General features: G+C 38.3%; 1 protein-coding gene and 1 pseudogene across 4 annotated transcripts; one reads left to right on the forward strand and one right to left on the reverse strand.

The window, feature by feature from the left end:
• Positions 1-1,826: 1,826 nt before the first annotated feature.
• Positions 1,827-15,263, reverse strand: LOC148843209 (uncharacterized). Of its 4 annotated transcripts, none has more exons than XR_016102806.1 (6): positions 15,018-15,253; positions 13,907-14,909; positions 10,113-10,522; positions 8,144-8,242; positions 6,947-7,351; positions 1,827-2,205 (listed from the first exon to the last, which is right to left on the reverse strand). XR_016102806.1 is itself a non-coding variant. In XM_088956525.1 (5 exons), the coding sequence occupies exons 1-5, from the start codon at positions 15,146-15,148 to the stop codon at positions 1,992-1,994; spliced, it is 1,857 nt and encodes a 618-aa protein (XP_088812651.1). In that variant the 5' UTR covers positions 15,149-15,263; the 3' UTR covers positions 1,827-1,991. The 4 variants fall into 4 exon arrangements, 2 of the variants coding, with proteins under 2 accessions (XP_088812651.1, XP_088812652.1); XR_016102807.1 differs by having other exon boundaries at positions 6,947-7,367; XM_088956525.1 differs by lacking the exon at positions 6,947-7,351 and having other exon boundaries at positions 15,018-15,263.
• Positions 15,264-23,587: 8,324 nt separating this feature from the next.
• Positions 23,588-23,773, forward strand: LOC148843210 (U2 spliceosomal RNA; annotated as a pseudogene).
• The last annotated feature ends 2,326 nt before the right edge of the window (positions 23,774-26,099 follow it).

A 26,099-nucleotide genomic window follows, 5' to 3' on the forward strand; every position in this document is an offset into this window, starting at 1 on the left:
ACGGTTAAACAATTCGACTCGAGAATTGATCCCTAGAATGGTTCCCTATTCGGCCTGGTATTAAAAACCTTGAAAAAACTATAAAATGATAAGATTAAGAATGAATTCATCCACAAAATCCTAAGAATAGCTCTAATAAGTGATAAAATGAGAAAGAATAAACTAAGATGGTTTGGTTATATGTATAGAAGACCACTAATAGCTCTAGTTAGAATTGATTTTTTACAAATGGAAGGGCTACAAGAGATAGGGGTGGACCAAAAGGGACATGGGTAGAAGTAGTAAGAAATGATTTAAGTAGTAATAATTCGACATTAGATATAATTTTAAATAGAATGGATTGATGAAATAGGATTCATGTTGCCAACTTGATGGCCTTATATAGTTGGGACATGGATGATGATATGATCACACCGAATAAAATCTTAATTATTAGATGAATAAATATCAAGGCTTGTTTGTTTGCATCTTTGTAACTTACCCGGGTAAGTGGTAAATGTTTTCTGGGTAAGTGACTTACACATGTTCTTTTGATTTCCAGGATTCTCAAGTAATAAAATGACATCATTTTTACCTATAAAAAGCTAATATAAAAATGGACAAAGTTGTCCCATTGTGCTTTATAAAATTTCCCCTCAGTGAGAAAGTTATTTACCTACCTAGGAGATGGATAGGTTTTAATCGTAGAAGTGTAACTTATTTTACCGCAAGGCCCATTGGTAAATGCAAAAAGAACATTGTGAAATTGGTCAATGGAAAAAAGATATATATTGACCAACTTCCCCAAGCTTATTTACCAGTAAATGAATAGGGACTAAGGCCAAGTTTGGAAGGAGTATAAATACAAATATGTAGTGTAAAACCTTGTATTTTGTATATATTTGTACTTTAAATATTTGCATTTGTACTCTTTCCAAATTGAGCCTAAAAAGCAAAAATCAATAATTGAGATTTAGCTTCCTAATTGCATTCAATAATTGAGATTTAGCTTCCTAATTGCATTCCTACTTCCTATACGAAGTGTAAGTAAAGTGTGCATCTAAAGCGCCGAACATGTACACACGCATAAAATGATACAAAGTCTACAATTTTCATTGTATGATATACTAAAGAGTACAGGCAAATTCTTAAATATAAAATCTAAAAGAGGGCTTGTAATTTTTTCCTATGGGATTTGAAGAAAAACAGAAAAAAACAACAATTTTGCTGGGAAGATCAATCAATCAACCCATGAAACTTGATCTTTAATGAGATTAAGTCTCAACACAAATCAAGTCCTGAAGGTGGAAAAGGCAATCAAAGCTTCCTAGTCACGCAGGAGTCAGCAGCACTGTCCCTAAGGATACAACCAAGGCTGAACTCAATTTCTAGCACTAATTTGTGGTTTTGTGCAATCCAAAATCTGTGAAGTCATTAAAAGCTGTCCAGAAACATTAGGTTGAAAAGAAAATAGATTTTTATGAAATAAAAACCAAGGCCCTTTAAAGGAAGATCAGAGTCTCCTTTCAGGCATATAGAAACTGCCTTGTTTGTAAGGCTGCTGCCCATCTCAGAGAAAAGCATTAAGAATTATTTTCTTCTACCAGAAAACTGGGAGCCAGCTTCTAGAATGCTTTTACTCTTTCTAGCTACAGTTTTAGTGATTTTTTCTGTAAAATAACTGGAACAGATCTGTATTGAATTGTTCTATGCATTTTATCCACTCAACAGTCCAGCATTCCAGTTCTGTGGTGGTCTCAAAATATAGCTTACCGCTAAAGATTTCGATAAATCATCCAGAAATCAGATGAGTAACAAGACATTCAAATATTCAGAGACCAGAAACATCACTTCTAAATCAGTACAAACTCATTAAAAATGTTGGCACTAAAAGTATACAGTTGACATGAATATTCTTCCAGTCATGCAAATTTACAAAAAATATCTAAGATTTGGTTCTGGATCCTGGTCTTAAATTATAAATTTCTGCTACAATATTGTCTTACATTTTCCTAACTTGATGTCCACATATAAACCTGTCCTCCACTTGTTGCTCCTGCCAACGTCCCAACCTTACAAGGGTGTACAGAAAACCGACATGGGACTGCAGACATGTACGGGCATTCCAGGGTCATTGCTGTTCTCCTTTGGATGCTGGAGATAATGTCCAATCCCCTTTTCATATTGCCAATAAAGAGATAAGAATCATCCCAACCCCATATTGCTCTGTAGCAATGAAATAAAACAAACTGTTAAAAAAATGATGATCTCACGGAGATATGAATTGGGGTGGGTCAACCAAATAAAGGCAGTGAACACCTTATACTTTGGCTGTATAAGTATTTTAGTCCAAACTTTGTATCTAGTGCACAGAGAAAACAGGAAGTAGTGCTCCCAGTCGGTCAAGCCACCATTTATAGGTAATTTCATAAATGTAAAACAAAGTTCCAATAACTTTTTACTCTCATAAAATATAATGCAATTGATGAGATGGCTACAATTACTCATCTGGTCAAAACTTTAACCCATGAGATCCATCATGAATATTAGAGATCATTGATGGGGCAGGTCTAGATCTTTTTCATGTGAATGTATAATGTATTGATTACCAGTCATACACATCCTTTGAGCTACATAGCAGGGACCTAAAACCATTCAATTTGAAAGCCTCTTCCATTTCACAACAAGAAAATAAAGTTCTTTTCCATGTCTATGAAAAAATAAATGCAACCATAGGGTGTCTCTCAAGGCAGATTTTATGTTGCCAAGTGAAAATTTAAACTGCTAGAAATCACAGGAGGCAAAGTAAGTTATTTTGGAATCAAATAACTAGTTTTTTTAGATGTGCTTAATAGACCCATACCAAGTGAAGCATCCCCAGATTTTCCACCCTTCAAAAAATTATAGGCAGCAATCCCATTACATCCACTCCTTTCCTGTTGCAATTACTTCGGTATCTGCCAGGGTCTTCAAATACTTCGCCTATATCACTGCTCAGCCTCATATTTGTTTCCATAGGTGTCTTAGTCGGTTTAGTACCCAACAACCCTGTTTCTTCCAGTAAATCAAGCACATATTTCCTCTGATACAAATTAATGCCATGCTTAGATCTTGCTACCTCTATGCCCAAAAAGTATTTCAACTTGCCAAGGTCCTTTGTCTGAAAGTGTTCCTATAGAGATGCTGTCAATCTGTCAATGCCCATTTTATCATTCCCAGTCACAACGATATCATCCACATACACCACCAATATTATTTTGCCTGCCAAAGAGTCAAGACTGAAGACAAAATGATCAACTTGACACTGTTTCATACCAAACTTCTTGACCACCTCACTGAACCTACCAAACCATGCTCGAGGGGACTGTTTAAGTCCATATATAGCCTTCTTAAGTCTGCATACCTTACCATCCTCCCCCTGAGCAACAAACCCTGGTGGTTGCTCCATGTAGACCTCCTCGAGCAAATCACCATGCAAAAAGGCATTTTTGATATCTAGCTGATGTAGAGGCCAATCATACATAGTTGCAAGGGAGATGACGACACAAATTGACCCTATCTTAGCAACCGGGGAGAATGTATCTGTGTAGTCAATGCCATAGGTTTGGGAGTACCCTTTGGCAACTAACCGCGCCTTCAGGCGCTCAACATGACCATCTGGCAAGTACTTAACACTATACACCCACTTACAACCGACAGCCTGCTTCCTAAGAGAAATAGCGGTGAGATCCCAAGTGTGATTATGATGCAGAGCAGAGAGCTCTTCTTCCATAGCACGGCACCACTCTGGAGAGGTAAGGGTTTCCTGGACATCCTTGGGAACAACCACGGAGGATAACAAAGAGATGAACTGGCGATGGAAGGCGGAGAGGTGAGTAAGTGAAACAAAATTGGAAATAGGGCGAAGGGTGCAAATACGTTTACCTTTCCGGAAGGCAATAGGAAGATCTAGGTCGGAAGCTGGTGTCGGAGCTGGAGTTGGATCTGTCGACGGTGATGAAGTCGGAGGAGCTGCAGCCGGTACATGCGGGCGATGTGTATACACGTGACGGATGGGTGGATGGTCAACAGACGGTGGCACCAGAGGCAAGGACGTAGGCATGACTGGAACCAGAGAAGGTGGATCAGCCACAGGAAGAGGAAGAGGAGGTGGTGGTGTGGAGGAAGCAGCATCACCGGACCCCACGAAGAACGGAGTAGACTCGAAGAATGTAACATCAACACATACCAAGGAACGACGAGAACTGGGATGATAACACTTGTACCCTTTCTGAGTTCAGGAATAGCCAAGGAAGATACACTTTAGGGAACGTGCATCTAACTTGTCAATCCCGGGACCCAGATTATGAACGAAGCAGACACGCCCAAATACCCGAGGAAGCGGAAACGGAGACATGTTGGGGAATAAGACATTAAAAGGAGAACGACCATCAAGAATAGACGTGGGCATCCGATTAATTAAGAAACAAGAGGTGAGCATTGCATCGCTCCAAAAGGTTTTGTGAACATTCATGTGGTGCATGAGGGAGCGTGTCGTTTCTATAAGATGCCAGTTCTTTCTCTCAGCAACCCCATTTTGTTGCGGAGTGTAGGCATAGGAAGTTTGGTGTATAATGCCATGTTGGTCCAAGTATTCTTGAAAAGATGAAGAGAAGTATTCACGACTATTATCAGAACGGAAAATTTTGGTGTGAATGCCAAATTGATTGCGGATCTCAGCATAAAATTTTTAGAAGATGGCAAATAATTCACTTCTTTCTTTCATTAAATAGAGCCACGTCATTCTTGAACAGTCATCAACAAAAATAACAAAATATATGTATCCATTATATGGCATCACTTTATAAGGACCCCAAACATCTGAATGAATTAAAGAAAAAAAGACTCGATACATGGTTATCGACCCTAGAACTAAAGGGAACACGATGGTGTTTCCCAAATTGACACGACTCACAATCTAGAATAGAAAGTTGACTCAATGAAGGGACCAAGGACTGCAACACTTTCAGCGAAGGATGACCAAATCTACAATGCCACTAGAGATGAGAAATGGATGACTGAAGGGCTGTTGACGTTCTTCCATCACCATCAAGATAATACAGTCCACCGACTTCATGCCCTCCACCAATCTTCATCCCCGTCTTGAGATCTTGAAAAACACACATAGAGGGGAAAAATGTGATGGAACACTTAAAGGACTTGGTCAACTTACTAACAGACATAAGATTAAATGGAAATTTAGGTACAAATAAAACAGATGATAGGGATACAGGGTCTAGGTCAACATTACCAACACCACAGATAGATGATGCGGAGCCATTAGCAAGGGTAACAGATTGTGATGTTGAGCAATGGGTGAGAGATGAAAACACACCTGGAGTTCTCGTCATATAATCGGAGGCTCCAGAGTCAATAATCCAGGGGTTGGGTGTGGATGCCAAACAAGCCATACCTGATTGTGCAAAGGTAGTTGTGTTCTGCTGCGACTTGGATTGAACAAACCTTTCATACTCATCCCGAGGAACACTCACCATCTCCTTGCCTGGACCATCTGAGGGAGTAGGAGGCATCGGATCAGCTGCCCGGTTCTCCTGTCTAGAGCTGAAACTGGTGTCACTAGTCATGGCATGGTTGGCCCACGTCGAGGGAGGACCATGTAAGTCATAGCAGTAGTTAATAGTATGTCCATCCAAACCACAACGAGTACACTTCCGTGGACCCGAGCCACATCCTCTACCACGAGCTCCCCCTGAATCTCTACCTCCAGTACGACCACCACCACGGATATGTGTAGGTCCACCACTACCACCCCTGCTAGGCTGGGCTCCTCGAGCCCCACTTCTGCCACCTCGACCTCTCGATACTGCAAATGCTGATTTATCTGAGACATTAGAATCCATAGATCCAATGGAAGCCTTCCGAAGACGAGCAAACACCTCCTCTAAAGATGGAAGAGCAGATCCCCCCAGTATCTGGGCTCGTACTGGTTCATACTCAGACTTTAGCCCCACCAGAAACCGTGTCACATCAAACTGCTCTCGCTGTTGCTGTTGATCTTTGACATCAAAAGTGAGAGGATGATAGACGTTTAACTCATTACGGATATTTCTCACACTGGCATAGTACTCTTCAAGGCTCTGATTTCCCTGTTGTAGATTGAAGTATTCCTGATACAGTTGATATACCCTAGTGGTATTATCCTGACCTGAATATAGTTTCTTAGCATGATCCCACACCTCTGTGGCTGTGTCAAGAAACATGAAGTTCACACTGATTCTGGGTTCCATACTGTTCCACAACCATGTGATGATCTGTGCATCTTCCTGTTCCCAGTTTTCATACTCCTGAGAATTAGCGGGGGGTTTCTCCTCTCTTATGTGCTTCACTTTCTTCTTCGCCTTCAGAAAAACCTCTACAGACTTGGCCCAAGGGACATAGTTCTCTCCATTCAGTTTAATGGAGGTCATTTGGACATTCAGGTAGTCAGTAGATATCATAACACTAGGTTTACTATCACTGTTATCTGCCATTGCCGAACTCCCTTATCACTGAATTCTGAGCACTACACACTACACACTTCACCGAAATCTGCACACTAATTTCAACAGCAATAAATGCTGAGAACAACAACACCACAAACCCTACTCACCGAAATTTGTACCCTGATTTCAGCAACATTAAATGCTAAAAACTGCAACACCACAAACCCTACTCACCGAAGTCTGCACACTAATTTCAGCAATATTAAATGCTGAAAACCACACTTGTAACACCACAAACCCTAATCCACAGCTACCGGAAGTTTCACCATTAAGTAGACACTATTGCCCTTCGAATCACACACAAACCATAATAAACCCTAGCATAAACTCTAGCATGCTGCAATATGAAAACCCATCATACGAACTGTACTACTACACCTCTCATGTATTCCATAACAGAAAATATGCATAAAAGGAAACTTTACCTCATTTCCTGAAGGCCAACCACACGAAGGACTGAGACACCACTGCACCACATGTACAAGCCCTAATTAGAGCTTAGAAACCACAACAACCAATCACCAACGAATCGGAGGCATAGGAACCCTCAAGGGAAGAGGGCGATCACTCCTTTTCAGCCCTTTTCCCAGTCTCCAATTCAGCTGAGAAACCCAAGAGAAACCCTAGTTCGAATGCGCAGAAGGCAGAATTCTAGCAAGTTTGATTTGTTCAATGTGGCTCTGATACCATGTTGAAGTTCGACCTGCCCTAGAATCCTGTCTTGTTCATTGACTGTAAAGTAAAGTGAACAGCAAGAAGTAGAAGTAGGAGAGGAAAGAAGAAGAGAGAAAAGAGAGGTCTGGTTCGAATCAGAGAAAAAAAAATTCTCCCTAGATTCGGCCAGACCTGTTATTATATTATTAACTTATTGGAAAAGACTTAAGTGCCCTTATTTAAGTAAGAGGCACTCGAACTAACATAACAGTACACATCAACATTCTCAATAAGTGCAAAGACCATAATACCCCTTCACTAACACCACTAACAGTAGGTACAATGAATAGAAAAGACAGGCAAAGGCATCAGAAGTTACCAAGTTTGAGCAATTAATGTAGACCAAGAGGGGGAGGAGAGGGAATACTGAGAAGGATGACAGATAAAATATGATTCAAAATGTTCTATGATGAAACAGCAAACACAAATTGGCAATGCATTAGAGTTTTGTAAGAAAAAGAAAAAATTGGCGATAAAAGGATTTTTTTTATGATGACAAAGCATATTAACAAGTGGATCATGTAATAGAGGGAAACAGACAAGGTAAAGCATATATGAGAAATTAAAAAAGCATGTACATTCGGAAGTTTCTTTGGTGGAAAGTTAGGAAAGTTTTCGAGTGTTGAACAAAGCTAATATCATATTATTTTATGAATAAACAAAGCTAATATCATTGCTCTAGTGTAATCCTTGTTCAGTAAAGGAGGGCTTCAAGAGATGCAAGTAGTTAAATCCTATAAATAACAATCTGAGCATGCTTAAACTAACAGTGGTTAGCTAAACTGACAAACAAGGAAGTGCTGACAGATTGGCCAAAGGACCACCAAGAGTCACATAAGAAGCAATACAGAGGACACAATTTCCACAAAGCAACTAATCATATTAGCACTCATCAAACAAATTTGCACCTGAAGGAGGCCAGCCATCTACCAGTCTGGTTATTATGACGAATCATAGAAACATCCCCAAAATCAACTCCGTGAAATATACCAACTGTGTCATTGATACTACATAAAGAGATAAAAACAGAAAAGATCAGCAAGTGTGCACATTATAAGTTATGACAGATTGAAATAAATCTCAAACTGTCCTCTTTAATGCCATGAATGCCACCTGCAGGATAATTTAGAAATAATGAATGGTTATCTAGTAAACCAGAATTTCCAAAACAATTAAGCATGTACAAACTCTTCCAAATACATTGGTCAATCAGAGGATGAGATCTACCTAGGAAAATGTTTTGGAATCCAGACAGAAGCAGGGATTTTGGTCTGTTGCACTATTACATAAGTGCTCAAATAGGATAAGGTGAATTCTTCATTAATAAAGCACTCAAAATGTTTTAGAAATAGTGATTTGTTTAACCTGATTAGTTGAACCGTTGAATTGTATGATTTGGGAAAACATAGGGCCTACCAACCAAGCACAAAAAAAAAAAAAAACCACAACTTGATTTGTAATTTTCCTGGTCATTTTTGCATGACTTTCTCATTGGAAGCACTTAACAGTTCGATTGAAAATTAAAAAACAAAGAAAAAGAAGAAACATAAGTGAATTGTTAGACTTGTTCCCTTTTCAGTGGGGAAGAATGGCAATAAGGTCCAAGAAGGAAATCTAGAAAGCAACATCAACTATGGAAAAGTGAAGCTCATGGAACTTGTCTGTGCACAATCTATGATTTGGTGGCACAGCCACACATGCATTTTACATTGATATAAGGTGATGGATGATATGGAAACCTTCAATTTTTTTTTAATGTTTCAGAGACATGATGAAAATCTATAGGGAGCCTTTTCTGATAAACCACAGAAAGAAAATTTGTTTTCTAACTTCTTTTAATCTTTTTTCATACTTACTATGTATCATCCATAGTTTTCTCTTCACAATTTTGAGTCATGTTTAACCATAGGGAGATATATTCTATATACCATCTGGGAAGATGGATTACAAATAGAAAACAATCATATCTATCCAAATATAATCCAATTATATTTTATTTGATCAATCTATGACAGATCTACAAATCTAGACTCAGATTCAAATCAGATTTCAGTGGCTTGGATCAAATCTGGATACAACAAAATCTTAACTACAACTAAATTAAAGTGCCTTCTTAATGGCTCATACCTTCAACTAAATTAAAACACTTGGACCAACAAAGCTTTTAAAATTTACTAAACATCCCTATACACCCCTTATTTTGACAAGCTGTCTGCCATTCCATTTACTGTTCTCTTTACCCATTTGAAGCTTGCTTCTAAGTGCTTCATCATGCTCCTGATTTCTCTTATTAGATGTCTGAAACTCAATCCAAACACCTGGGCTGCTGTCATTCATCCAAGAGATTACCAGTTTTGATTTTCCACTTTTGATCTTATCCTAACTAACATAGATTATTATAGCATTTAAGATCTGACTCTGATTCGATGGATCACTAAACTATCATCCTATGGATGAAGGCACAGGACTAAATCCCTTGGGAATTCAGGCAATGGGTGAGGTTGGCTCGATTCCTACATGCTTCTTTGAACTCTTTCAACAGGGTGCCTAGGAGTGCTAATATGCCAGCAAATTCTTTGGCTAGAGAAGGGGTTGGGAGACAAATGTTAGAATGGGGGTGCCCAAGGCCAGGCTGTAATTTGTAACAGTTGTATGTTATCTATTTTTCAGTTTCTTATTTCCCTTTCTTCTTATTCTGTGATTGACTCTCCTTTTCTAGAGAACCAAGCAGCGTAGCCTACTGCCCTTTCTGTGAGAAGTTTGGTGGTTTATTTCAATGGAAATTTCTGTTATGTAACAAAAAAAAAAAAGATGTAAATCCATTAGCAGTCTTATTTAGACAGGACGAACTATAAGTACCAGACGGTGATTGCATACCTTGTTGTTGCAAGATGGCTTCCACTTGGAGAGAAATAAGCAGAATGAACAGCTCTTTTATGGTCAAATGTCTTGAAACTTTTTGGTCCATCAGCACTGCCAATACTTCTCAAGTCCCAGATGCAGGTTTTCCCATCAGTAGAACTCGTAGCCATCAAGTTGGTATTTTCTACATTAAAGTCAATGGAGTTGATTCTTTGTTCATGCAACATCCATGAACTTGACAGTTTCCCTGCTCTCTCATCCCAAACATGCAACTCTCCTCGACCCTCAGAAAAATATAGTGATTGTGCATCTTGTGGACGTTGAGAAAGAGAGAAAATTGCATCTTCACCGGAGTAAATGAGATTAAAGTTCTCCTTCTCAACATCCATCAAACGAATGAAACCATCATAGCAGCCGCTGAAAACCTAGATATGGTACTCAACAAGCATTATTTGCTTGCAATTAATGAATGTCTGTACTCAATAAAAAGGTTTATATTATAGACATAACATAGTCAAGTCTTTTAATTGAAATGAAAAGGTGGATATTTTAAGCAAAGAAAATTGCATGCATACTTGCATAGCCTCCAACAAAAAACATAACCATGGTAAGGCTCATTCATCAAACTACTTTATTGGAGAATGAATTATCCTTCCATACATACATAAACCTAGTTGACAGTATCATATCATAGCAAATAGACCACAAAAGTAAAAATACCAGTGTAGCGAAACAGTCATGTCTAAAATGAACCAATATCATACTTGGTCATTATCACAAAATTAGCAAGCAACAATTCATTGTGATATTTAAAAAAATCACATTACGAAGTAAGGAAAAACAACAATTTTGAAAATCCCAGATATGAGCTAACTGTGCATTTTCACGTTCCAATGTAGAACACTATTAATATTGTTAAAATTTCTCACCTAGTCCCTAGATCGGTAACCTAGAAAGATCAATCAGGAAACAAAATGTACTAGGTAAGAACAATTGCACTTCTTTCAGGTGGCCAGGAAACTAAAGAAACCTAGGTAGCATCCAACAAATGTTACTTCATCCTCTAGATATTTAATAGAAAACAAAAAAGGTTCAAGACTTGCTTCTCAATTAACTTCATCATATTTTCCACAATCATCAATTTAACTCTCATTTTAATATGTCTAACATTATAATCTTAATAATTGGGGTAATTACTTAATTAACATGTATTGCAATTTTCAATTTACTAATCATAACCTGTTGATCATAATCATCACACTGAATTGAATTTTTTTTGAGATCAGCAACACAGAAAAAGATTCATTAATTAGGAAAATCAAGTACAATAAGAAGTTGTGGGTGGACAAGCAGTCCACATTGTTCCACTAAATACATCGAGCCCCAAGCAAACCCAAAAGACAATCCCTTTAATTACAACACAGCCCAAAGGGTAGCCTAACAGAAATATCCTATAACTAGAACATAGCCCAAAACATAGATTGCCTTGACTTAGCTAGACCATCAGCCATGCTGTTAGCTGATCTTCTAATCCAATTTATTTGAAGCACCATGTCTTTAGAAGCCTGTTTGAAGCGCCTGAACTCATTCCTTAACTGCCAAATAATTCCCTCCCCTTTCTTCAGCCAATTCACCACAGCCCCCTTCACACTGAATTGAATCTTCATGGATGCTACCAATATTTTAAAGGCATTCCTAGGTGCACAAACAAGTTGCATTTCTTGAACCTCAACCCAGGTGCGTTCTTTATTTAAATATGCCTTATTTTGCTTTTTTTTATTGGTTCTTTGTAGATTCTTATATGTTTTATAACTTTGTCATGGTTTATCAACTTTTAAATTGCCTTTTATTGTTGTTTGTACACTAGTAATGGGCTGTTAACTTCTAAACACAAGCAAAGACCATTTAAATAGCTGAAGCCTTAGGTGGATCTCAAATAGAAAAATTCCCACCAAAAAGGTAAAAATAATACAACTAATGTTTAACTCATAATCTTAAAATATAATGAACTGCAACAAAATTCACAAGATGAACCCCTTTATGTATATGGGCCAAAATTTTGGTCAGAGGCACTGCCCCAAACCCCCACATAGACTTATTTGGGCTTTCCTAAGGGGTCTTTATGGAGGCAAATAGTCAATCTCCTAAGATTAGGAATACAAGATGTTTAATATCATATACTAGCTACTTGAAATAATGCAACTAGGAGATAAATAAACACTTTGAAGTTTCACAAGCCCAAATTGTTGAGTTCTTAAAGCACTTTGATATGATCTACATATGTTTTCTTTCACCTCCGCATTTTCATTTTGAATATGTTTTATATATTATGCTTATGTATTTTAATTTGAGCTACTGAGATTTATAAAATATTTAATTTCTTTTAAAATTCAAGTTTGCATTTTTATACATTACGGTTGTCTGAATTTTTTTTCCCAAAAGTTTGCACTTTGCTTCAAAAAGGTGCATGCCTCACTTTGTACCTTACACCTTGAGTGCTAGGTCACCCTTGCGATTTTCTTGCACTTTTCACTTCTAAAACACTAGATGTTACATAATAATGCCTATGTCATGTATGCCATATTCTATCCTTTTGAGTACCCAACATGGTCCATCATCATAACATCTTAAAATTTGAGAGATCTTTGAGGGGGTATTACATAATCATTAGTAGATGATGGATCTCACTTAAAAGATCTAGAATGTCAAAATCCAATTTGGTTAGGGTGGTCAATTGTGTCTTTCCAATATAGATGATGGAAATGCTGATCCAAATCTTTACCCTCAAAAGAATGGTCCTCATAATGGAAAACCCATCTCAAATGAATCTATCTAAACAAGAACAACCAAATAAAATATAAGGGATTGAACAAATTGAAGATCCTAAATAATTGGAGTGCAACTTGGGCGGGATTAGGTTGATTATTTGTTAAAATTTGAACAGATTGGGCCCAATGCAATGTAAGTTCAAGTTGGGCACCTTACTTGCACCCCTACTAAATAATAATTTGAAACCAACATATAGATCTTATTTGTCCTGGTTATAAAGTCAACCTTGCCGCCCACAAATATTAGATACACACAATTCAAAGATGACTTCAATTTACTGTCGTCCCAAGCTTATTTACATTTTACACGTACTTCATGTTGAAGTTATGGATGAAGCTAAAGATTGTAAAAAAAAAAAAATACTATGGGGCAAAGCTTAGCAGTCAACATTATCATCATGTTGAGAAAGTTCAATGTAACATCTTTACTATATGTACTTTAGTAGGTATTTATTGTGGCATTCATTTTCAGAAAATACAGGGGTGATAATTTACAAGTTTAGTCCAAATAGATCTCTCCACCTGAACAATTGAAAACTTTGAAGACACAACTGGTGCATCATTATGCAACAAGCAAAGAGAAGAAATGTCTTCCCATTGAGAACAAGGTAATGCAATGCCTAAACAAGGTCTGATGCTATTCATGTGATTGATCATTGATATGGTGTTTAATCAGAACTGCTGGGCAAGCACTCTGCTTTTTACTGAAAACCATTCCATCTGTTTGTCTTGGTGCATGACAAGGATATGCGACAAAAAGCAAAGTTACTCTGAACCAAACAGTGAAATCAGTGATTTATTGTCCACTATCTCTTCTATGTTTTACATTAAGTTTACTTGTTGCCTCATTAAACATGCACAAGTTAAAGTATACCACCATACAACTAAGATTCACTATTACTCAAACAAAACGACTATATGAACATCGGTAACATTATAAAAACAAAATAAGAATCGCATAATTCATGGTGGAAAGAATACCTTCGATACTGAATATGGTCGAATCAAAATGGCGGAAATAGGACCTGAGTGAGGTTGGTACAAATAGATCCCATCTCCTTCCTCCTCCTTATTATCAACATCCCAAAATCCAACATTACCAAATTTGTTCCCAGCAACAATGAGTGTGCGGTGGGTCAACGGAAAGAACCGCACGTCCAGTATCTTTCCAGGCATGAGTCGTGCAATATTCTCCGGTCTCAATCTTAACGAACGCACATTAAAAGAACTAACGACTCTATCCCCTTCTTTCTTGATTTGGCAATTAAATGGAACACTTCCTGGCATACCACTGTTCATATAACCAGAACCTATATTCTCATCAGATTCTTTCTTGACCAAATGACTTGAAGGGGCATTTTCTGACATATTCATGATTGAATCGTGAGAAGTCCCATTCATGTCGACTTCCTTCTTAACCACACAACTCAAATGGCCATTTTTCGAGCTACCCAGAGTAGCTTCCTGAGCACTCTTATCACCAGAGGATTCCATCTTGACCAAATTACTTGATGGGGCATTTTCTGACATATTCATGATTGAATCGAGGGAACTCCCATTCATGTCGAGTTCCCTCTTAACCACACAACTCGAACGAACCTTTTTCGAGCTACCCAAAGCCGCTTCCTGGGCACTCTTATCACCGGAGGATTCCATCTTACTAGGACAGGATTCATTCTTGATAGAAAAATCCAATTGGATGTTCTTCGATATGCTAATGATCGTATCTATAAGGTTCCGATCAGATGCAATACCGCTATATGCATCTTGCATGCTGATAGAATCCAAGGTTCTGCGAGAAGTTTTCGACCGTGTAGAAGACTCGGGGATCTTTTTGGGGGAGGAAACGTGGTCATCTTCGAGGTCCTTTTCGGATAAGGAGTCAGCCGGAATCCGTCGGGCACGGAGAGACCGCCGAATTACAATTGGCGTTTCTGTTTTGGGCTTCTTCTCTGGAAAAATCTTATAAGCTTTTTTCTCTATTCTGCCATGAGAAAGCAAGACAAACCGGAGAAAAGGAGACACATAGATGATTAGAAGCAGATATCACGGTCAAAAATGGCAAGCTAGTGTGTTGAAGAGAGGTAGAGACCTGTTGCGCTTGGTGGAAGAAGAGAGTTCTTGGGCCCTGGAACGGAGCTTCAGAGCGGCCATCATCTCGTCATTACGCTTTATATTCTCGAGCCTTCGGCGTTCATACTCAGTTAGGGCTTGAGGCGCCATGAGAACAACTGAACAAGCTCTCTAGTCGCTACCACCACGACCACGCGAGCGAGAGAGAGAGAGAGATCGCGAGCGGCGAGCTTGGTTCGTTGTAGTTTGTGGTCCGTTGGGTCTTGGGTGTGAAATAAGGATTTTTATGTCAATTAGGTGAGAGGGAAATGAAAATGGCGGGAACTGGATGATTACGTGGCACCCTTAGTAACCTTCGATTTTGGGGACTTCGCGATCAAAAGTCCATGATTTGGAATCTTCTCCGGCAGGAGACCAGAAGATCTGGACTGTGGAGAAACCGTTCCTATCGTGTTGGAACATATTATCACTGTATTTTCTGATATGCCCTTGTTGTGAACCTATTATCAACCGGGTTGAACGGTATGACCCGTGATGTCATATATAAATAAAAAATATATTTATATATAATAAAAAATACCATCGAAATTTAAATAAAATATAAAAAATACACACAGGAAAAAGAACAACATGTAATGAACTTCCTTCAATAATTCTATCAGTGTAGAATAAGGAGGTACCCACTTTGAATACAGTCAAACTCATTCAAACACTCTATACCCATCCCTTGGCATTCATATCTCTATGTATGGTGGCTTTGGCTGTATTTGATGAAGGCAATGTGACCTCTACACTGTTTTCTATACAATACAAACTGAATCAGCAGAGTGTGTATTCACAGTCGTTCATTCGGTTCATTCGGTTCTACACTCTACAAGGTGAGCTTCCCATTCAATTGTCACCAATGATAAATCCGGCATCAAATTTGTAATATAATACATACCTGCAATCAACCTACCCTGGGGACCTTCAGGAATTTCTAGCCGCGATCCCTCATTAACAACTGCATAGACTACCCGAATCATTGCACACAAATCAATGTTGGAGGGTCCTGTGTTTCCTTTAGCAAGTTAGAAAGCAAACAGATTCCATGATCACATTTTTCTGTGAAAGGTTCATTGTGGATGAGCTCAAGAGCCATCCATTTTGGATTTCCTACAAAAGAGGAATCTCTCATGGGATTCTCCATCATTACTTGTGAATCGTGATAGTCCAAAATTAGATCTTGACCGTCCAATGCTCGCCATCCGCCATTGCAAGTTGTCGTTGCAAGTGCTGGTGAGAGTGACTCTTTTCGTTGCTGCAAGCTCGCTGGTCACCATCGGATGTCAAAGGTGATGGTTGCCACAGGTGGTCGGTCGGTAGGGTCTGAGAGTTGAGAGGACTGAAGAGGGAAGTCGGGCTAACCCTAAAGCTAAAAAGAATAAGGGATTGGGATCAAACATGGTTGGGATATTTAGGAATTTTATTTTTTTGTTTTTTATTTAAAACATTAAAAATAAAAATGCTAACCCGCGAACCGTTGTTCGGGTCGAATGATTTCGCGGTCCGACCGCTCAGGTCACCGGTTTTTTTACCTTTTCAACATTTTTTAACAAATTCTGATTTTTAGTAAAACTGGACCTAGGGGCTGTCTGGTTACCAGTTTTTTCGGTTCAATCATCCAATCCGATCCGATTTTAAAAACCATGACTTCCATTGCACTTGGGAGGAGTGCCCGCCTAACATCTCCCCAAGTGGGAGAGTGTACGTCATTATTTGTGGCAGTGGGGGAACGCGTTCGCGCGGCCCCTATGCAATACTGAATTGTTCAAATTTTCTTTCACTGTCAGATGTTGATATTCTTTATAGGCCTACGATGATTTTCTGGTCTGAATTCAATCTAATTTCATGTTTAACAGATTCGATGTCTAAGGGTTAATGTTTATTACTAAAGTAAAGGAAATAAGATACCAATCCACGATTAGTTATCCGAAGTGTGTTAGGATGAATTGGGGATTATGCTAGTTCTGCTTGCCATGTGTTCGCCCCACTTGCTGCAAATTATCATGCCAATGTTTGAGTGTGTTAGGATGAATTGGCACTAAAAGATAACGTAAGAGAAAAGATGATGGACAATTTTATTAAAATGATAGGTATAAGTGATTGAGTTCTATCATAACACTTCAATGTTGAGTAGATGAGGATAAGTAAGAGATGGATGTTATTATGCATTGGATAGATACGTAAGCTGGATGTTATGTTATCTAAAATCCCCCTCAAGTGATACGTGGATTAACCATGTTTAATTTGGAATGTAATACTACAAAGTGAGGATAACTCAATGCCTTAGTAAGGCCATCTGCTAGTTGATCAACAGAGGTAACAAACTGAGCTCTAAGGTGCCGTTTGTTGACATGGTCCCGCACAAAGTGAATGTCAATTTCGATGTGCTTTGAGCGAGAATGAAGCATAGGATTGGCAGCAAGGAAGGTGGCACTGAGATTGCCACAGAACAAGGTAGGGGGAGAGTGCAATGGAAGGCCTAGTTCGATCATGAGAGAGTGAATCCACAAGGTTTCAGAGGCTACAGCTAGAAGAGACCTGTATTCAGAGTCCGTGCTTGAACGGGCAACTGTTTGTTGCTTCTTTGAGCACCAAGACATCGGATTGTTCCCAAGAAAAACATAGAAACCACTTTGGGATTTTTGATCATCAGGGTTTCCTGCCCAATCAACATCAGAAAAGGTGGAGAGTGGATCAGTAGGAGGAGTGAGACATAGAAAACAACCCAATGGAGAGTGGTGGGGGCATGCATACACCGGAAAACCTTGCTGATTGCAAATGCCACATTAGGACGAGTGAAAGGCAGATACTGTAGAACCCCAATTGTTTGTTTGTAAAGTTGAGCATCGGCAAATGGATCACCGGTAGCATAAAAGAGTAGAACCTGAAGGGAGAGGTGTCTTGGCTGGTTTGGCGTCAAGCATACCCACTTTAGTAAGCAACTCATAAACATATTTATGTTGAGACAGAAACATTCCGTTGTGTAGTCGAGTGACCTCAATTCCCAAAATATAATGAAGTGGGCCAAGGTCTTTCAAAGCAAACTTGGAGCTCAGAAGAGCTATAGTGGAAGAAATAAACTGAGGGCATGATCCAGTGGTGATAATGTCATCAACATATACCAAGATAAACAAAGAGTCAGCAGTGCAATGCTTATAAAAGAGTGAGTGATCAGCTTGTGAAAGTTTGAAGTCAAGACCATTTAAGAAATTAGCAAGCTTATAGTAGCATGCACGAGGTGCTTGGCATAGGCCGTATAAGGAGTGTTTCAAGGAGCATACATGATTTGGAAGTTGAGGATCCTTGAAGCCCGGTGGTTGATACATATATATAGTTTCTGTGAGATCCATGTGTAGAAATGCATTTTGCACATCAACTTGATGAACATGCCAACCCTTAGAAACAACAAGAGAGAGTAGAAGTCGAACAGTTGTTGGCTTAATCATTGGACTAAATGTATTGTGAAAGTCCACCCATGGTTGTTGAGAGAAACCACGTGCAACAAGACGAGCCTTGTAACGAGACACACGCCCATCAGGACCCCGTTTAATATAAAACACCCATTTGCAGGTGATAATGTTATGGCCCTTGGGTTTAGATACAAGGTCCCAGGTTCGATTGCGTTGGAGGGCGTCGAATTCATCTTGCATGGCGGAGTGCCAATGAGGAATAGAGAGGGCCTGGGTGAGAGGAAGGTTCAGATTCAGGTAAGAGAGGAGGGTACTTAGTTGCAATGAAGGTTTTGGGTTTGAAAACACCACTCTTAGCTTGAGTGGTCATGGGGTGTGTGTTGGAGGGTGGTGGAGGTTGATGAATGATAGAGGTGTTAGGTGGTGCTGATATAGGTAATGAAGGTAAGTGAGGTGGAAAAGATGATGGAGCATGGTCAACGGTAGGAGATGAAGAAAGGGAAGGGAGGGGGGAGAGGTTTCATTATTGGTCAAAGTGGGAGAGCTATCGAAGATAGCCGATGGTGTATTAATGGTGAAACCAGGTTTGGGTAAAATAATTGAGGTGATGGGTAGCGGGGCCGGTTGAGATGATTGTTGTACTGGTGTGATAGAAGAGGGCAGGTCCTTGAAAGGAAAGTGTGTTTCATTAAATAATACACGACGAGATATGTACCATCGTCCAGTTACAAGACAAAGACATCTATAGCCATAATGTTCTGGGTTGTAGCCCATGAAAATGCAGGGGGTGGATCTAAAATCCATCTTATGCTAATTCTAAGATCTCAAGTAAGGAAAACATTCACAATCAAAAACTTTAAGAAAGGAATAATTTGGTTTGGTGTGAAAAAGTTTCTCCCATGGTGAGACATATCCAATGACTTTACTGGGCATTCTATTGCATAAATAAGCAGCAATATAGAAAGATTCCCACCAGAAACGCATGGGTACAGATGCTTGTGCTAGCAAAGTTAAACCAATCTCAGTTATATGCCTATGTCTTCTTTCAATACAACCATTATGTTTAGAGGTGTGAGGGCAACTTAGCCTATGTGATATACCACACTACTCAAGAATGGGACGAAAAGAAGAGAACTCCTTCCCGCCATCAGTTTGTAGGACCCTAATAGATCATCTGAGTATATTTTCAATATTGGTCTTGAACTTGATAAAAACATTTAGGGCTTCAGACTTTAGTTTGAGAGGAAAAATCCACAAGTAATTATTAAAAATATCAACAAAACTTATATAATATTTAAAACCACCATGAGAAGCAACGGGGGCAGGTCCCCAAATGTCTACAAATATCAATTATAATAGTGTAGTAACAGTAGGTTAACTAGCTGAAAAGGCTAACTTGTGACTCTTACCCATGGGACAGAAAGAATAAAAGCTTAATGATTTAACGGAGCTAACTGGTAATTTATTATTGAATACTACTTGTTTAACAATGTTGGGTGCTAGATGTCCAAAACGTCGATGCCCAAGATCCATTGAAGTTCTTTCTCCTACGAGAGCAATATTTTTTGTACTTTGGGATTTTTGCTCATTCGGCAGTTTATAGAGACCATTGGTGATCGGCCCTTCCAGTAGGATCTTTTTCGTTTGTCGATCCTTCACAACAAAGAAATGAGGATGAAACTCAAAAAACACATCATTGTTTGTAGAAAACTGAGCAACTAATAACAAATTTTTGGTAATTTCTGGAACATGCAACACATTTCTAAGAATGAGAGGTCGTGAAGAAGACTGTATACAAGAAGAACCAACATTCTTAATTTTCAAGCCTGCTCCATTTGTAGTTCGAATTTGATCTGTCTCACTGTAAGAGGAGTGAAGTTTCAAGTTGTCGAGCTCTAAATTTAGATGATTTGTAGCTCCAGAATCTAGATACCAACTCCCATCATTATTTGTGGAAGCAAAATTGATTGAGTTTGTTGCCCGGTCTAAATCACCATCTCTGTGATACCTGAAATAACAATTCTTTGCAGTGTGATTTTTCTTTTTACAGATCTAACAAGGTCCAAGATTAGTACTCGTCTTTTTATTTTCACTAGTGGTTTGCTAGTTTTTTCTGGGTCGATTATCTTGATCTTTGTTCTTGTTATGATTGAATCTAGACCCTCCTTGCTGATGTCCACGTTGGGCAACATGGACACTTGGTATAGTAGGACCTATGCTTGTCCTCAGAGCTTCCAATTTGAGTTCATGATTGCAAAGCATTCTTTGAATATCATCAAAAGTAAGTGAATCAGTTAGAGTACTCACAGATGTCACGAAGGCTTCATAATCTGATATGAGACCAGTTAAGGTTTTAATCACCAAGTCTTGATCAGTAATGGGTTGTCCAGCCATGGAAAGGTTATACGAAATATTCTTGACCTTTTTGTAGATATTCAGTCATTGGCATGGTGCCTTTTCTTAGGTGCATAAGTTCTACATGAAGTTGCATGACTCTGACCTTGGACCAGGAGGCAAATAATCTTTCTAGAGTGCTCTAAATAGATCTGGTTGTGGTGCAACTGATGACTTGGCTGAGGGCACTCTCAATGAGTGTGGATAGCATCCAACTAAGTAGTAGTTGGTCTTGTTTCTAGCACTAGGTTGGAGATCCTTTGCCCATCTTCTTCAATGATTTGAGGTGAACATGGTAAGGACCCATTAGCAAATCCGATTAGATCCGAACCATCTAACGCCAGAAGAACTTGTGATCTCCAAAGCATGTAGTTATGTCGATCTAGCTTCATAGTGACGAGCTGACCAAGGTTTGTGGTGAACATGCTTCCAATCTAGAGTTGTCTGATTTGGATTTAAAGGATTGAAACAGAGGAGGTCGAAGTAGAGCTGGTGTTACTGACCATGGTGACCTAGAGCTCTGATACCATAAAAGATAACGTAAGAGAAAAGATGATGGACAATTTTATTAAAGTGATTGAGTTACATATATAGGTACAAGTGATTGAGTTCTATCAGAACACTTCAATGTTGAGTAGATGAGGATAAGCAAGAGCTGGATGTTATCATGCATTGGATAGATACGTAAGCTGGATGTTACGTTATCTAATAGGCACCATCAACTTTGATTATAAGGCTGTCTGAGTTGAGAGAGAACCAATTGGCCTTGCCTGAGTGATAAAAATCTTTGAGCTGAGCCGGAACCTGGAGATAGAAGAACAGAACTATTGTAGATCAAGGTGGGCTCGTTCACGTGTTTGCTAAGTTTGCTGTCTTTAGAGTCAATTTATCTGGACCTCATATCCATCGGAATGTGTTGCTTCCTTGTCAACAAGTCAACAAGAACTTGTCTGTAATCAGTCAATAGGACAAAAAAAAAAAAAAAAACTCCTGGAATTTTATATTGTTTTATGGTGTTCTTTTAGTTGCTGAAGATTTCTGGTGTTTATATTTGAAAGATTTCTTCCTTTTTTATTTTTTATTTTTCTGTTTGTGGTTAAAAACTTTCATCCAAGGATAGATGATAGTGAATTTAGAGCTAGTTCACAGCTGGAACCAGAATTAGAATCCCTTGGAATTTGAGGCAGAAGGTCTATTCCCCCACCTGTTTGGTTAAGATTAAAATTAGAATGGGAATCATAATTGGGTGGAATAGATTCTCATTCCCAAAGGAGAGGGAGGGTATGCTGCCATTCTACCAAGTTCTACGAAAGCAGTTGGAATTCGGACCATTCTGATTCGAGTTCGGAACCCCTATTCCCCCAAACCAAATGGAGATGCCAAAGGTTATTCATTTGCATAACCCACGCGTTTCACAAACAAGAAAGAACATGAGAACATTACAACACTTCTGCAGCTTCGTCTTAGGCATCTCATTGGCTGAAACAAGAACCAAGAACACCGTATTTCAGTATCCCACCAAACTAACCAGAATTTGGATTTATACATGAATATTTTTAATAAACTGTTGTCATGGTCTTATACGTGAGACGTTACAAGAAGTGATGGAAAATTCTGGAGGACCCACCAAAATTATTATGCGCTCTAAACCGTATGGAGGCTAGTGGTAGAACATTTGATATTTTTGGACATAATCCCAACCCTAAGCAAGGAAGGACGACAGTTCTTGTGTTCCATGTGCTTCACCATCTCAAAGTGGCTAGAAATTTCTGGACCCAAAATTATCCCGTTTATGATGACAACCTTCAATAGGTTGTTTTTCCCCCCAACATTTTCTGGATCCCCCGCCATAGTACTTGGCTATTTTGTGGAGGCTGAGACATCATAAAACGGCGAAATGTTTGAAAAAGGATAGGTCTGCTAGCTGGGCTTTCCACTGAATGATATATTATAGTTGATAGTTGATTTGTAGGCAGGCCCAGAAGAGATTATGATCCCTGGATAGTTGGATTATTGTACCTGGAATTTCTATTGATAGCCAAATTTGAGAATACAATTTATTGCCATATGTTTATATTAAAAATGCAAAGCCTGTAACTCAGAGTAGATGAACTTTTGTTTAGGTTGTTTTCCATGGAACAAAAACTTTATTTCTTTTTCCCAAGGATAGTCTGATCAATTGACTTTCAATTGATTGCCCTACCTTAAGCCAAAAGTATGAATTTATTAATTCAGTTAAGTAACTTGTAACTAGAGAATAAAAGTATGAATTTATTAATTAAGTGAAAAGAGAGTGGGGAGGACTGAAATTTCTTTAAATGTGAGACTCCGCACTAAGGGAAGGGAGCATCCCTCTGGCTGAATCAAGTTTTCTCATGAATTAGATGAATTAAATGCCCAAGATATAGGTTGGTATGCATTTAGTAGAATGTACACACCTTGTATAGGTTTGTAAGGAAACTTTTACCAACTTTATATGGGTTTTCCTGTCTTTCCTTTTCTTTCCCTATCTTTTCCTCCAAACCAAACATAGACTTAGTAGAATGTACAAAAATGGGAGAAAGAGAGAGAGAGAGAGAGATTCTTGCTAGTAAAACATAGAACATAGGCCTTATTATTCTAGTATTAATTAACATTTTCTAGTAAAGGATGCTTGAGTTTTTGTCCCACATGGGAAAGGAGTAAAGAAATGGCAAGGAGAGCTGAACTATAAAATCCAAATTGAGAGGCAAAAGAAAGCATACCTTTCTCAGTCTTTTGGCTTAGATCAAGTGAAGTATCTGTTCTTATCAGTTTAATATCTGATACGTGGGCCATTGGTTCACATGATATTAAATTAATTTTTCTTGGGGGAGCGCCCACTTCAGTAGCTTGCCACTGGGACCTTCAAGCGTCGCCCATGCGTTGCTTGAGAGTGATATCTTATGATTTATCTGATTCTTGGACTTATTCTTCTAACCTCTATAATAGGAAAATTGTGTCATAGTGTACTATTTACACTGAATCATCAAATCTATTTTGGCCTCGTTTAACAAAGGTATGATGGTTTTCTACGATGGAGGGCTATTTTGGTTTTACCACATGTCCGCTTTCATATTCCATGTCGGCACTCCACAGTCCACACCCACATCACATTGTACGGGAGCTTTTTCTCAAAATTTATTTTTTCAATAATTTTTTAATTTGATAATGATTTTTAGGCTAAACTTCAGGAAAATGATTGGTAATGAAAGCCTACCCAATAGGTTCGACTACCATTAAACTTCAACATGGTAATGAAGTCCACGACATGGTGTTAAACTTCAACAATCAAGCCACTGCATCGAAGGAGATTTGCTCTTTGTCATTTCTTGCCTCAGGAAGAAGATTGAAACTCCGTGGAGATTAAGTTACAATAATAGAAGTATGCAGCCATCTGACGGAGATGCTGGAGCTTGGAGCTGTGTACTCCCATTCCCATCTTGAAGAAAACCAAGTAGCTGATTGGATTATGCGAAATGCTCTTAATGTTAATTAGGGGTGTAAATAGATCGAATTCGAATCAATATCTGAATTAGAATGCAATTAAATATTCGAATATTCGATTCTATTCGAATTTGATTAATTAACTATTTTAGGTAATTAATAAATATAAAATAAATATTTTATTTATATAAAGTATATAAATATATAAATTAGTTATATAATTTAATTATTATATATATAAATTATATAAAATATTTAAAAATTTTATATATTATATATAAGAATTAAGTAATCGGTCGAATTCGGATATTTATTGAATCGAATTAAGTCATATCCGAATTCGAATCCGATTAACTATTTGGTATGAATAGGATATCCGAATTCGATTCAATTATGTTGAATCTTGAATTCAGAATCGGATTTTCGAATACCGTTGATACCCCTAATGCTAATGCCCCCCTCAACTTCTTCTCTTTCTCCCTCCCCCTGCATCTTGAAATTGGCCAGACTTGTGTAGAGCTATCCCAGACTTGTGTAGTTCTTGAAATACCGTTGGGGTGATCTTTGGGGTAGAGCTATCCCAGACTTGTGTAGTTCTTCCTTACCTTACCAAAAAAAAAGGATTTTTAGGCTGAAATTGGCCACATGAATGGGGTAAAGTGGTTTGCATGAATAGGGTTGCAAGAGAAAGCAAACAAGTAAGACATCTTTTTTGTTCTCCAGCCATGTCATTTAGGCTCAGTTTGGAAGGAGCACACATGCAAATTTGTGGAGTACAAAACCTTGCATTTTGTATTATTTTCTATATATTTGTACTGTATATATTTGTATTTGTATTCTTTCCAAATCGAGCTTGGAAGGAATACAAATACAAATACGTAGAGTGAACAACCTTATATTTTGTATTATTTTATATACATTTGTACTTTACATATTTGCATTTGTACTCTTTTGATACTGAGCCTTAGGTTGTGTTTGGTTGAAATGCAAATTTACTTGCACTAGTACAAATGCATAGGAGTGTAAATGTAAAAAATGCAAATTCTTGTTTAATTTTGTTTTGAATTTTACTTTATTTTGCTTCAAGTATTAATTTACTTCATTTATACTGTACTACAATCAAACAAAATAAGCTACAATTAATTTGAAACAAAAATATGTCAAAATTTACATTCAAATCATTTGCACTGTCATAGTTTTACATCAGTGCAAATTTACTTGCATTGCAACCAAACACAGCGTAGGTTTATTCACAAGTTCAAAGCATCCATATAATCCGGTATTCTGGGTGTATTAGACTTTGTAACAGCACACTCTACAGAAATAAGACCTCTCTACCCTCTAAAACGGGCTAAACCCCGAAACACCTATTAATTATCTGTATCAGCGATCCATGATACGTGATACATACAAAAATTGTAATCCTTAACCTGACCTAACCTCACGCTACCAAGATTCCTTTGCATTTTCTTAACTCTTTAGTCTTTATATATTATCCACCAAACATCCTGTATTGTTGTGACTTTTGCAAAAGATGAAGATATCTTAATCCAAGCTTATATACCTGTCAATTCTTCACCACCTTAAGTTAGTGGATTAATTACTATGAAAAATTTGCATTAATTTTTGTGTTTGGTTGGCTGAACTGTGCTGCACCTTATGTGTACTAACATGATGAGACCCATGAAAACCATATCCATATTACATTGCAGATGTACTGCTGCTAGCTAGCTTATAAGAATTTTAGGATTCCTCACAAATTTGTAGCAATTGAAATTGATGATCCC

Source organism: Nelumbo lutea, chromosome 8 (assembly GCF_056320005.1).
Source record: "Nelumbo lutea isolate HS-2025 chromosome 8, American lotus-T2T, whole genome shotgun sequence".
In the NCBI taxonomy this organism is placed as follows: Eukaryota; Viridiplantae; Streptophyta; class Magnoliopsida; order Proteales; family Nelumbonaceae; genus Nelumbo; species Nelumbo lutea.